The 12,229-nt window shown below is 46.0% G+C and overlaps 1 protein-coding gene across 21 annotated transcripts in view; it reads left to right on the top strand.

The window, feature by feature from the left end:
- Positions 1–12,229, top strand: part of FBRSL1 (fibrosin like 1) — a 500,045-nt gene that overhangs the window by 396,510 nt on the left and 91,306 nt on the right. For 15 of the 21 annotated variants that reach the window (XM_041488539.1, XM_041488533.1, XM_041488542.1 and 12 more), the window contains one exon: positions 8,728–8,781. The exons of 5 other annotated variants lie outside the window; for them this stretch is intronic. In XM_041488539.1, coding sequence (XP_041344473.1) covers positions 8,728–8,781 — 54 coding nt within the window. Of the gene's footprint in view, positions 1–25; positions 245–8,727; positions 8,782–12,229 lie in introns of those variants that run through there. One more of the 21 variants, XM_041488547.1, reaches the window with a different exon arrangement.

Genomic DNA, 12,229 nt, shown 5'->3' with positions numbered 1-12,229 from the left:
CAGTCGCGCCGCGGAGCGCCCGGGGAGCGGCACCGCCGCCGCGGAGCGGAGCGGGCTCGGCGCGGTGCCTCCCCGTCCATGCTTGGGAATAATGGCTACCGAGGCGTGAACCACGAAAAGAAAGAAAGAAAGAAAGAAACGCGCCGCCGGGGGAAGCCCCTGGATGGGGCCGGGCTGGCGCTGCCTGTGGAGCTGAGCGTTCCTCTTCTCCCCTCCTCGGATGCCGGCCGGAGCCGCCGCCTGGGTCGCTTGCTTTTTTTTGTTTTTTTTTCTTGCTGTTTTTTTGCCTTTTTTTTGGTGCGTCTGTGGGCTTTTCACCCCTTCGTGTGTTTTTGGTCCCGCGGGTGATGGACCCGTAGCGCCGTCTGCGCGGCGGCGCCGGAGCTGAGCGGGCGCGGGGGCGCAAACTTTGAGCCCCGGGTTCGACCGGGGGGAGAGAGGAAAAAAAAAAAAACCAAACCAAGGGGAAAAAAATAAAAAGAAGGAAAAAAAGCGAGGAGACGCTGTGCTTGCAGCCCCAGGAAGAGCGGAGGGAAGGAGAGAGCGGCGGAGGACCGCGGCGGGAGGAGGAGGAGGCGGGGGCCGGCGGGACCCCCGGGGCAGCTCCGGGCCGGGAGCCGCGTTGTGCTGCTGCGGGGGGGCCCCGAGCGGCTCCGCTCCGCGCCGCGCCCGCCCGGCCGCGCCCGGAGGATCATCCCGCGGGGGCCCGGCGGGCCGGCGGGGCTCGCCATGGTCTGCGCGCTGCGCGGTGAGTAGCGGGTGGGAGCCCTCCGGACCGGGGACCCCCCAGCCCCGGGGATTTCTGGTCCCCTCCCCGAGCCCCGTTCCTCGGCGGAGGAAGTGTTTTCCAGCCGGGGAGCTGGCGGCTTTGCGGTCAGCCGAGGGGAGGAAATCGCCGTTCTTCCCGCCGGGGTGGTGGTGGCTCCGTGCGTGCGGTCTGTGTGTGTTTCCCTTTTTCTTCTTTCCGTCTTGCGCCGTTTTCGGTGCAGCCGGAGAGGTTGGTTCGGTTTTCCCGACCGCGCTGCCGGCCCCGCCAGCCCCGGTGCGTTCCTCGGGGCGGTTCGCTCCGCGTTCTCCCGAGCCGGGCTCGGGATGCGGACGGGCAGGAGCCGCTCATTGCCCATTCCCGGAGGCGACCCGAGGAGCTCTCCGAGCAGAATTACGGAGGGGGTTTTTTTTGCGGGAGAAACTGGGTGTGTTTAAATAAAACATAAGACAAGAAAAAGGCGCAGCAGCGCGGAGCTGCTTGGATGCGATGCGCTCCCCAGCTTCCTTTTCTTTTTTTTTTTTTTTTTTTTTCACCCCATTTCGCACATTCCTCCACTGCGACCGCATCCCCCTTCCCACCCTCGCGGGAGCGGGGAGGGTGAATAATAAATATTGAAGCTCTGCCTTCTCCGGGCGGCAGCTCCCGAGCCGGGGCAGCGCGGGTGACCCGGGGGACACGGCTGCTCCCCCCGAGCCCCCCGCGGGTGGCCGTGCCGGCTCCCCGGCCGTCTCGGTGCTCCCCTTGAGCGGAATATCGCGACTTGGCTCTGCCGGGTGTTGCTGGCTGGCTGGCGCTGTAGCCGGCTGCCGGATGAGGCCGGTGTTGGTCTGGGATTTCTGGCTGTTGAAAACGGTAACAAACTCAAAAATCCGTGCCCGGCGGTTTAACCCCTTCGGTGCGGCCACAGCCCCTTTACTCGCAAGGAATAGCAAGTCTGAAAATGGTCGTCGTGGATTTTTTTTTTTAATATTATTTTTTTTTCCCTCCCGTGTGTCTTTTGGCCGGAGAAATCGCCGCCGCTCCCGGGCCGGGCAGGTGGTGCGGGCCAGGCTGGATCGCGGGGTGCGGGGCTGCCGGGCTCTGCTCCCCTCCCCTCCCTGCTGCGGGGCCCCTCTGCTTAGCCTGAATGAAAAATTTAATCCAATTAAGAAATTAAACCTTGTATGTTTAAAGTGACAAATTTGAGAAGGGGCGGGGGAGGCGAAATAAGATTTCCAGGTCACTGGTTAACTAAAGATGGTTTGGAGAAAGAGAATAAGGGAATAAGGTGAGGGCAGAGGGAAGGAAAGAAGGACCTTTTTAAATGGCAAAGGCTTGTTTTTCTCTCTGGAATTTAGACTGGTTTTTAGGCTTGTAAAATCTTCTTGAAGTTGCGAATTTATCTCAGGAGGCTGCTTGGCAGCTAATCTTCTCAAGGCATGTCCTGATTTTTTGTAACGTTACAGTATCTGAGGTCCTTTTAACCTAATTTTGTAACAAAGATAATTTCTTGTTATGTAAGTTACTGTTCTGAATGATTGCTTTGGGTCTTGGAGAGCGTCCTTAACTGGTCTCCCCTGTGCCGCAGAAAGTGGAATTATTTACTTCGTTATCAATTCTTGAAAGAAAGCCTTGCTCAACTGGAAAAGGCTGCCAAGGTATTACAGGAAAACAGAGTCTTACCATTCTTCTTTCTAGAGAGTTAAATCTTTGGTCATCCCTGATCAGAATTTACTTCAGAGGTTTATGTTTATGTATAAATCCGATTTTCCCCACATACGGACTTACAAGGGTGAGCTGCTTGAATTATACACACGGCATTAACTTCCCACAAGTGGCAGGCTCCTAATGCTCTCAAGAATCTTCTTCTTTGCTGACAGCAGTTCCCTAAAACTGCCCTGTGCTAAAGCCAAAAGGCACCAGCTTGAGATGCCTGATTTTCTTTTCCAGTGGAGATTAACGCTATAAGACAAGGCAGGCAATATTTTATTTAGCTGGATACCAAGTTTTCATTAGCATACAGTGGATTTTTTTTTTTTTTTAATTTTATTTTGTTTGGAAGGTGGGCTATTCTGAGTGAAACCTTAAGCCTTGTTTATCTGAGAGGGGCAGTCTGTTCTCATAAACAAACGAAGGAGTAAAATATATCCCTGTGTTATTCTATCAGGACATGCAGTCATCTGCTGGACCTTGTGGCCTGGGCTGCCTAAATCAAATAGCAGTGTCACACGTAGCTCTGGTATTTTGAAGTTTAAAAAGGGATTGCAGTATGTCTCCAGTTCCAGTGGCAAACTACACATATTTAGCAGTAGTTGATATTTATTTTCCTCTTATTTTCAAGGATGTGCCATCTTCAAGTGTTAACGTAGAGCAAGGGGTATAAATATTAGTGTTGCTATTGCAAGGGGTATAAATATTGCTGTTGCTGCTCTTTAAAGTAAAACCTGGTGGGATGTTTGGTGGTGATATGTTGACAGAAGTGGCAGTGAAAAGGCTGCATTCTTCAGCTGGCTGGTCTGTGCAGTATGGTACTTTTGGGGAGCACAGATGTTTATGTCATTTTCTGCTTTAAATATTGTTTTTCTTTCTTTTTTTTTCTTTTTTATTCCTTGATTCACTGCATCCTTATGTTGAATGACCCGCAATATCTAAGGCTTGTGGTGTCTCAATACACTGGAATATGAAACAGTCTTTTAAAATCCATTCAAATAAAATTATTTGTATCATCAGGTTAGGAAATGTAAGATGGTTAACTTTAATGACTTTAGGAATTTGCAAGATCTGAGGTTAGGCAGGTATAAGAATTGTTACTCCTTGCTTAATAGCATGTTTGAGGAAAGATTGGCATCGTGCATCAGAAATGGAAATTTTAGGATCTCCTGGAAGTTTTTTTTTTTATCCTTCTGAATAAAGATGGAAATTCTAAACTAGGTAAAGAAACATATGGTTTTACCAGAAATGATTTCCTAGACTGATCAATTACTAGGAGATGTAATGAGAAATATACTCCTTAGGGGGAGGAAGGAGGGATTGCCATTACATAATATCCCTTGGGAGGATTTCTGTATCGCATAATGAGGTTGATGATGGAGCATTTGGGGAAAATGCCTATGGATAGGAATTTGTTCTTCAGATTTCCATCAGGAAAAGATATTACTGGGAAACAAGCTTGTTAGAAGTAGTACTGATATGTTAGTAGGTGGGTGCTTTGCCTCCATACACATTTCTTTTGTTCTCATAACTACTGTGTAAGAGATTAGGTAACTCCAAGATTGAAACATCCGCAGAATGAGAGATGCCGGTGAATAATTTCCTCATTTACTTAACACCGAGGGTAAACCATTAAGGACTTATGTTCTGTTCTAGGCTTTGTTAAATTATTTCTGTTTGTCTATTGAAAACAGGTCCTGAGGAGAAGTAAATCGCTAGCCTTAATGGAGGAAACTCAAATTGGCTTACCCTCATGCTGATGAAAATGAAATATATAGAAACATATATAGGTGATGTGTGGATTCCAAGCAAAACTTGGTAGCTGGACACATTTTCAGAGTCTTTGTGATATCCTGAAGATCACCTAGGAGTTGTCTTTGAGATGGAGAAGCGAGCGCTTGTTAAAAGTTACTTAAATGGTCTTACTCTTTTAGCAGCAGTTGCCTTAAGGAGGTAAATAATCCATTTCCACACACCTGCCCTTCAGCGCTGTTGATGCTCGGAGTCCGGAGAGGCTCCAGGAGCCACAGCCTGGCCCAGAGGTGTTAAAACCAACAGAGGAAAAGGTGAACAACCTTCGCACCTCTGTCACTGCTGGGGAATTTGCCTAATTTGAGCTGCTCATTTAAAACCTCGAGCGCTGGTGATTTTAGCAGTGTTTCAGATGGCTCGGCCAGCTTCTGTCCCTGGAGTTGCAAATCGTTCCAGCTTGGCGGCTTCCTCTGGCGGTCGGCTTGCGGGGCGCGGTGCCGCGGGCGGTGCGGGGCTGCCGGGCCCGGGCCCGGCTCCGGGGCTCGTCCTGCCCCAGCTCGGGCCAGTGTCACTAGTGTCACTTACCTGTGGTCAGCTGTGACATCCTGCCCCAGCTCGGGCCAGTGTCACTAGTGTCACTTACCTGTGGTCAGCTGTGACATCCTGCCCCAGCTCGGGCCAGTGTCACTTACCTGTCCTCAGCCACGAGACCCTGGTCCATGGAAGCGCAAACCACAGTGCTGGCCGCTCGCTACTGACGGGTGTCTTACTGTCCGGGTTTGTGTCAGGCCTTGGCTTTCCAAAAGTTAGGAATGTGGTGCTGGATTTAAGCACCAAGAGTGTACATGAAGGAATTAGTGATGTTTCTGCATGATGCAGAAACCATTCCTGCACCGTTGCCATCAAGGAAGTGGAAGATAAGTGTGAGTGATGCTGGTGTCAGGACTTGATTGCAAGTGGTGATTTTCCTTGCTGCTTGTCCTCTTAGGGCTTCACAGACAGGGACCCCTGCATTAACCATCTCAGAGGCACAGGTAGTGACAGCATCTCTCAAGGTAGCTAATGTAATTTTGAGCACAACCTGTGATTGATTGTTCTTGGAAACTTCAACTGGAATGGTGCTATTGGCATGGACATAGAAAAACAGGTTCTTGAAAACATCCATTTGTACCTTATATGGGTGCATGGGAAGGGTTAAAGATAAATGTGCAATCTTGATTACTATAAAAATAAAACTTCTTTTCTGGTGGGTGGTAAGAGAAGAGCTGGAGTTTACCCAAAGCCAGCATTTCAAGGTGGCTTTTGTGTTGTTACCAAAGGTATTTCTAGCTTGCTTACAAAATGAGATTTTCTTAAAAATGCTTTTATTTTTGCAAGTACTCAGTCTAGCTTTTGTTCTTGTGTAAAACTGTTGCAGTTAAATTGCTGTGGAAGGTAGCTGCAAGATTTTTAATATTGAGTTGAAGCAGTCTGGGTACATTGTTTGCCATAATGTTTCTGTGGGGGGTAAAAAACATCTGTACACGGATGCTGTTCCTGCAGTAACTGCTATTCCAGAGGAGAATCAGGGACAATAATGGATATAAATCTTAGGGTTTTTTTCCTGGAGGAATCAACAATAAAAAGTGTTTAGGCTATTAAGATACCTGCAAGAATATCCTCACTCCAGAGCTGTTGGTTATAAAGTTATAGTGCATTCCGCCTTCAAAATGGTTGGAAATCCGTCATAAATATCTCTTTCCCACATCCCCTCTATCTCCCTGGATGATTGGCTTTCTAGCAAAGCCTTCCGTAGAGGGTGTACTGTAATCCTTTTACGTTACTCCTTCAGTGCAGATTACGCAGCAAGAAATAATTAGGAGATTAATTTTCACCTGTCACTGCCAATAATAGATAACCTTGATACAGTGACAGGGCGAGGAATCTGTGGGGGGAGCGGAAAAGCGTTTAACCCTCTAGTGCTGGCTGCAGGGACCAGGCAGAAAATGGTTGCCAGAAGATGACCTGCCTGCTGGCTGTCACGGGCAGGCAGAACCGCGTGGGGCTCTGGGCTCCCGCGGATGCTTCGCCTTCATCCGCGAGCGAAGGCGCGCGGCGAAATCCGCACTGCGCCGCAGTGGTGCCGCACGCGCCTCCTGCTAATCAGCCCCGAGCAGCCGTCGGAGACCTTTGTAGCTCAGTCTTTTAATTCAAATGCAGTTCTGTTGCTTTTCATGATTTCAATTCCCAATCTGACTGGTATTCCAAGGCTGCGAGGGAAAGGAGCAAACTAATGAAGATGGCTTCATTAGGCAGAAGCGTGGTTTAGCCCTTGCTTCTCTCCAATAAATGCAGCTGAAAAAACATCCCAGAAGTAACTGGGGTTTTGGTCTTCAGAGAAAGCAGAGCTGAGGTGTTTCTGCTCCCTTTCAAAATTAATTACTAGCTCTCATCAGGTGAGCTTAAAAATGCAGCCTGTGCTCTAAGGCACTGAAGGTAAATGGGAAGGGAAAAAAAAGCCACTCTTCCCCCCCACACACACATACTGTCTTCTTTTTTATTTTTTCCCTCTTTTGTGCTTAAGTTTACAATCTGTTGAAAATGTAATGGGAAACCAGCCTACAGAAAATGCCATTATTCATATCATCGTGAGCTCATTTATTTTATCTGCAATAGTAATGATAAGACAGACTGCTTGGCAATGCTGATAAGCTGAGAAATATCTTAGAGCTATTTGTAAAAGTTAAAGCAGATCTTGGTACTGAGAGATAGGGAAACTGATGAGCCTTTGGGCAATCTACAGAATTGAAAGCTAATAAAGATTTTAATAGGAAGGCCTCATTAGGATTAGAGAGATCTATTATCTGCGATTTACACAACACAAACAGTGGGGCAACTTCAATTTTTGCTTCTTTGTTCATTAAATACTATTGCTGAATGTGAAGCCTTTTAACTTGGATCTGGATCTCTTCCTCTTCAAGGAGCCATCACCAGTTGATGGTTGAGCAAAGATAAGAGGGGCAGTGTTGAGGGAATGTGTTTGGCATGAGAGCAGTGCCAGCAAGCTCTCATAGTCAGGGACCAGTCGCGTGTTGGAGGTATAGAAATGCAGTTGTTTGTAGGTGCCTGGGTGGCAGGGTTCTCCTTAGTGTCTTTTTTTTTTTTCTCTTATGAACAATATTTATAAACTTCTGACCCTGAACAGCATATTTAGAAAGAAATAAACACATTGCTGTGGTGGTGGTTCCTTGGTGGTGATGCTGAAATACTGCTGTGGGGAGCCTGGCCACCCAGCTCAGCCTGGTGGAGCAGCTCCTTCATTAATCGTGATCACCTCATGGATCTGTTCTAGTGGAGGAGCTGTCTGCAGTGCCATTGGGCTTGCTATGGTAGGAGCATGTGCCATGGGTGACCTGATCCAATGGTTTGGTAGTTACACACAGGACTGATTTTAGTACCAGGTGCGTTCTTAGACATTTGATGTAGAAAACCTCACTTTTTGAGGTTGTGCAAACACTTCATGGGCTCAATGGCTTTAGTCCTCATATGTAACATGGTGTGTAAGGTGCATGTAAGCTGCTGAAAGAACATTCATTTACCTGGGTTTACAGATGTATTTAATTTTTTTTTCCGAGGACCATCCAGGCATTTTTTTATGGTTGAACTGAATTGTAAAGCAGGAGCAGAAGCTGTGCTGGAAAATTCTTTGGTTTGCATTTGAGGTTCAAACCAGGTTGTAACCTGATTCTGCTAACCTGCAGGTGAAATCATTTTTACACACAGGTGATGAGATCTAACTGAACCTCTAATGCAGATGAAGGGCTTTGTTAGGTGATATCCATGATGTGAGAGGCCACGTGTGACCACACTTGTGTTTGGGAGCTGTCTGCTTTCTTCTCTGTGTGGAGCACACATGTGTACAAGAGTCTTAGCTTCTCTCCATTTTCACAGCACAGACCAGCTCCCCTGCTGCTGCTGGGTCAGATAACCCCAGTGCTACCTACAGTAACATTGCATCCATGGAACAGTAATATTTGGAAAGCATGTTCTTGTATCTTCAGCTGCCTTTAATATGATGTAGCAACCAAAACCCAAAAAGGACCACAGCCCCACCAGCCACAGAGAAGTCTATTCCATATTGTAGTTTGAGTTCTGCTGATTCAAACCAGTGCTTCATAGGGCCTACAGAGAACAGTGCAATGATGGATTTAACTCCAAGTATTCCATCCTCCAAGTGCTTAAAGAACTCAGAGCAGCTGGAGCTGTAATCCCCTCCCTTTGCTGTCAGCAGTGTGGAGACAGATGGGCAGGGCTGGGAGCACCTCCTGCCCAGGAGCAGGAGGAGTTCCTCCCAGCGGGTTGGTGTCAGTCTGTTGTACCTTGTGTGTGACCACTCACAGCTTCTGTCAGCCAAGCAGCGTGGCCTCCCAAGGAAGTAGAGCTGTTTGCACCTAACGTGTTGCTCCAGCAGGGCTGCCATTTGAGACGTTTCTAATATTTATGTTTGATATGAATGAAACTTTTTGTTTTGTCTGTAGACCGCAACGGAACTGGAGCTGACTCGTATCAGGAGTGCCTTGATAACAAGCAAGGTATGAGATCAAGTCTCTCCAACATGGGCACTTGGGACTGATTTAGCTTGATTTCTTGCAGCTGAATTGGTTGCTGTCTCTGTCTCTCTCACTCTGTCTCCCTTTTTTTCCCCCCTCTTTTTTTTTCCCCCACTGTCTCCAAGCCAATTCACTGTTAACAGTTCCATGTCAGCTAACCCGTTAGCTCAGGGTCTCATTGCACATTTGTGATAAGTCTTCTTGTTTCTAGCACCCCAAACCCTCAGCTATTAATGGAGGAAGTGGGAAGATTGTAAAACAGAAGTAGCATGTGCAGTTGCTTGCAGCTGTCTTCTTCCTTGAGGTTTAGTTGCACATCCAAGCAGAAAAATATTTAAGTTGAGCTAAGGGAAGGCACATGCTAGGCTGGGTTACCTTAACACCAGACATCCTGTTATAATTTGTGTGCTGACATGCTGCCTCAGACTTGTCCAGCCTGCTGTCTTCTGCCATGCTAAAGTTGGTAAGAGCTGGAAACATCTCTTGTGATTTACAAGAGATTGATGACGGTGAAGGAGGAATCTATTATCCTTTTGCTCTAAACCTGGAAACAAGAGTCACATCAGTAAAAATGAAAATTGTAAAAAGTACCTCGGAAACAGGACTTCAATGGCAAAATCATGGATGTTGGAATTAGGAAAAGGGTTGGTGTGTTGTGTTCTGCTCAGATACCTCTCTGAGAACTGCAGTCAGAAGTGCCACTCCATCTCTGTAACCATGTAGTAAGTGTTGAACCTTCTGGTAATCAGGGAGCATAAGCACCCTTCAGTCCAGAATATCATTTGTCATAAGCTGCAGCAAAGAGATAAGAGGAAATGCTTATCCTAACCAGGTTATAGGCATCAATTACAGGTCAGCTTTTACCCTGCTGTTGACCCAGATCTGTGACAGTAGCTGAAATGATAATTTCCTGAAATTCTGATCCTTCTTGCATAGATTTCTAAAGTAGGACCAAGAAACGTAAAAAGCCTGTCCCAGTTTTGGTGCTTGCTTGGGTTTAATTTTCCACAGGTGTCTCTGCTTTCAGTATCCATCAATCAGTGTTACATGTGCTTTAAGTCAAAGCTGCCATGAAGTGCATCTCCCCTTGCTTGTTGTGGGGTTTGGGATGGGATTATTTGAGGGGTGGGGGTTGGGGTTTTTCGCTTGTTTTATTTTCCTTCTCTCAAAAAAAAAAAAAAAAAAAAAGAGGTACACTGTTTCTTTGGTGGCCTTTATGGTCATCTTTTTCTTCACTATTTTTCTCTACTGACTGTAGTAAATACCTAATCATTGCTAAGCTTTCATTTCAGAAGTTACAACTGGAAGACTAATGTGGAAGAACTGTAATCAATAATGGCAATTCTTATTAGATTGAGTTTAAAAGTCTTGTAGGCCAGTGTAATTCAGGAGGCTCCTTTGATAGATAATTTGTTCTTAGGAAGAACAGTTTTCTCCAGTAACATTTTTCTCGTTGGCTGGGGGAGGCTGATCCACTTGTCATTTTGTAGAAAGCAGTCAAGTTTCAGATTTAAAGAAAAATGAGTATTCTCATTTTTGGAAACTAATTGCAGTCCCTTTGATGTGCCAGTTACCCTGATTTATCTGACAGGTGGTATTAAATGGCGTTATATCCATTACTTTCATTTGTCTGTTAATACTCCAGATTTTTCTTGTAGTGTGATAGGTTTCTTTGGCTTCACTGTTAACACACGAACAAACTGTGTCATTATAAGTACTTTCAATCCAGTATGAATTGGATCTGGTTTGGGTAATTTACCCTGCCCATGCTGCATCATGGTGTTTAAAGCAACAACCCTTAAGAATGCAGAAGTTTAAAGGAAAAAGTATACAAAGTAACTTGTAGTGAGACTCTTACTGACTCCATTACATTTTTTGAGCATGCCTTTAGGGTTGAATCCACCATTTGCAACAATTTACAGAATATAAAGTACATAGCTGACAGTGGACCCATAATTTTGGTTGTTTCTCTTACGTTCAAAACAAAGCACCACCAAAGGCTGAAAGTAGCGGTGGCTTTTTTAAAGTATTAAATCTTCAAGCTATGTGAAATGCTATTGCCATGGATTCCTTTTATAACAGCATGCTTGTCTCCTGGAAATTATGCTATAATGAGGTTTGGTTTATATATTTTACCCCTCTCCTCATTAAAGTGCTGTCTCTCAGAAGAAGCGCTTTGTGTTTTGAAATACTGTGCGGTTAAAACGAAGGCAGGTTTATAACGGTTTAATGTACTTGGGAGCCAAGGTTTTGCAGCTTTATGGCAAAGATGTTTTAACAAAGGGCTTTATGGTAAGGGTGTGCTGTATTTTAGTCAGGCAGTTGCTCAGGGGAAAATTCTCAGTGTGAGCACGTCACAACAGCAAGGAGAAATTCAGAGGGAAACAGGCTGCCGAGATCCAGTCACCAGCTTGGCTGATATTAAGGCTTAGTTCTTTGCAGTTTCAAGCCCTAGTGTTTGGGGGTTTTTTTTGGTTTTTTTTTTCTTTCACCTCTTCACTCAAGAAAGAAAAAACCTTATGCCATATAATGTAACATCACAAGCAGGTAATTTATGCTTCCCATTTTTGTGCTTCAAGGTAGGGAGCAGGAGAGCGTGCTGGGAACAGCCACAGGTGGGATTATCACACCCTCTCAGGATGGAGCTTGCTTTTTCAGCCTTATAACTCCAATATTCCTTATTAAAATTGTACCCTAAAAGCAAGGCATTTTCTGAGCGTTTGTGGTTTGGAAGTAGAGAGAGCAGCAGTTCGGAGCAGTTGCCCATCCACTGCAGCAGAAGACGTGTCCTGGATCTGCCTGTTTCTCTGGGATACACTTAATATCCATGGTTTCCTGAGAGCCAGGGGGTTCTGCCATGGAAAACAGGTATAAAATTACTACCAGACAGTTGTTTCTGGAGCTTCTCAATAGGAACTCACTGTTACAGTTATTAAAACAGTGCTGATGTAGAGGTTTAGGCAATGAAAACCCTTAGAGAGGGCCCTGGTGGCAGCCAGGAGATGTCACCTCTCATCCTTGAAATAGTGGGTAGAGAAATTGAAACTGATTCCAAGTGTTTCATGTTATCATGTGTAGCACCTTCTCTTATTCATAGAAAATGGTGTTTTACTTTGCTTGAGCAGTCTTCTCTGTGTCCCTGGGCCCTCAGGTGGGCTGGTAATGGGTATTTTGCCCCTGTGGGCTCCAGCTTTCCAAGCAGAACTCCAGGTTCCTGCTGGAGGAACCCAATACCTTTCACTTTTCCTACTTGTCCTGAGGAGTATTTCCCCACAGATGAACTAGCTGGTATTTTTCCAAGATGAACATCTCTTCATCTTTTTGATGGCACTATTAACTCCTTCTGTTTTTCTCTGGATATGTTACACCACTTCCTGAGTTCTGTGCTGCTTGCTGCTGATGGATTTTGTTAGCTGATCTCAAAAGGGAG

The sequence above is a fragment of the Pyrgilauda ruficollis genome, unplaced genomic scaffold (assembly GCF_017590135.1).
Source record: "Pyrgilauda ruficollis isolate IOZ18807 unplaced genomic scaffold, ASM1759013v1 scaffold9, whole genome shotgun sequence".
In the NCBI taxonomy this organism is placed as follows: Eukaryota; Metazoa; Chordata; class Aves; order Passeriformes; family Passeridae; genus Pyrgilauda; species Pyrgilauda ruficollis.
This window is presented reverse-complemented; position numbering and strand designations above follow the sequence as displayed.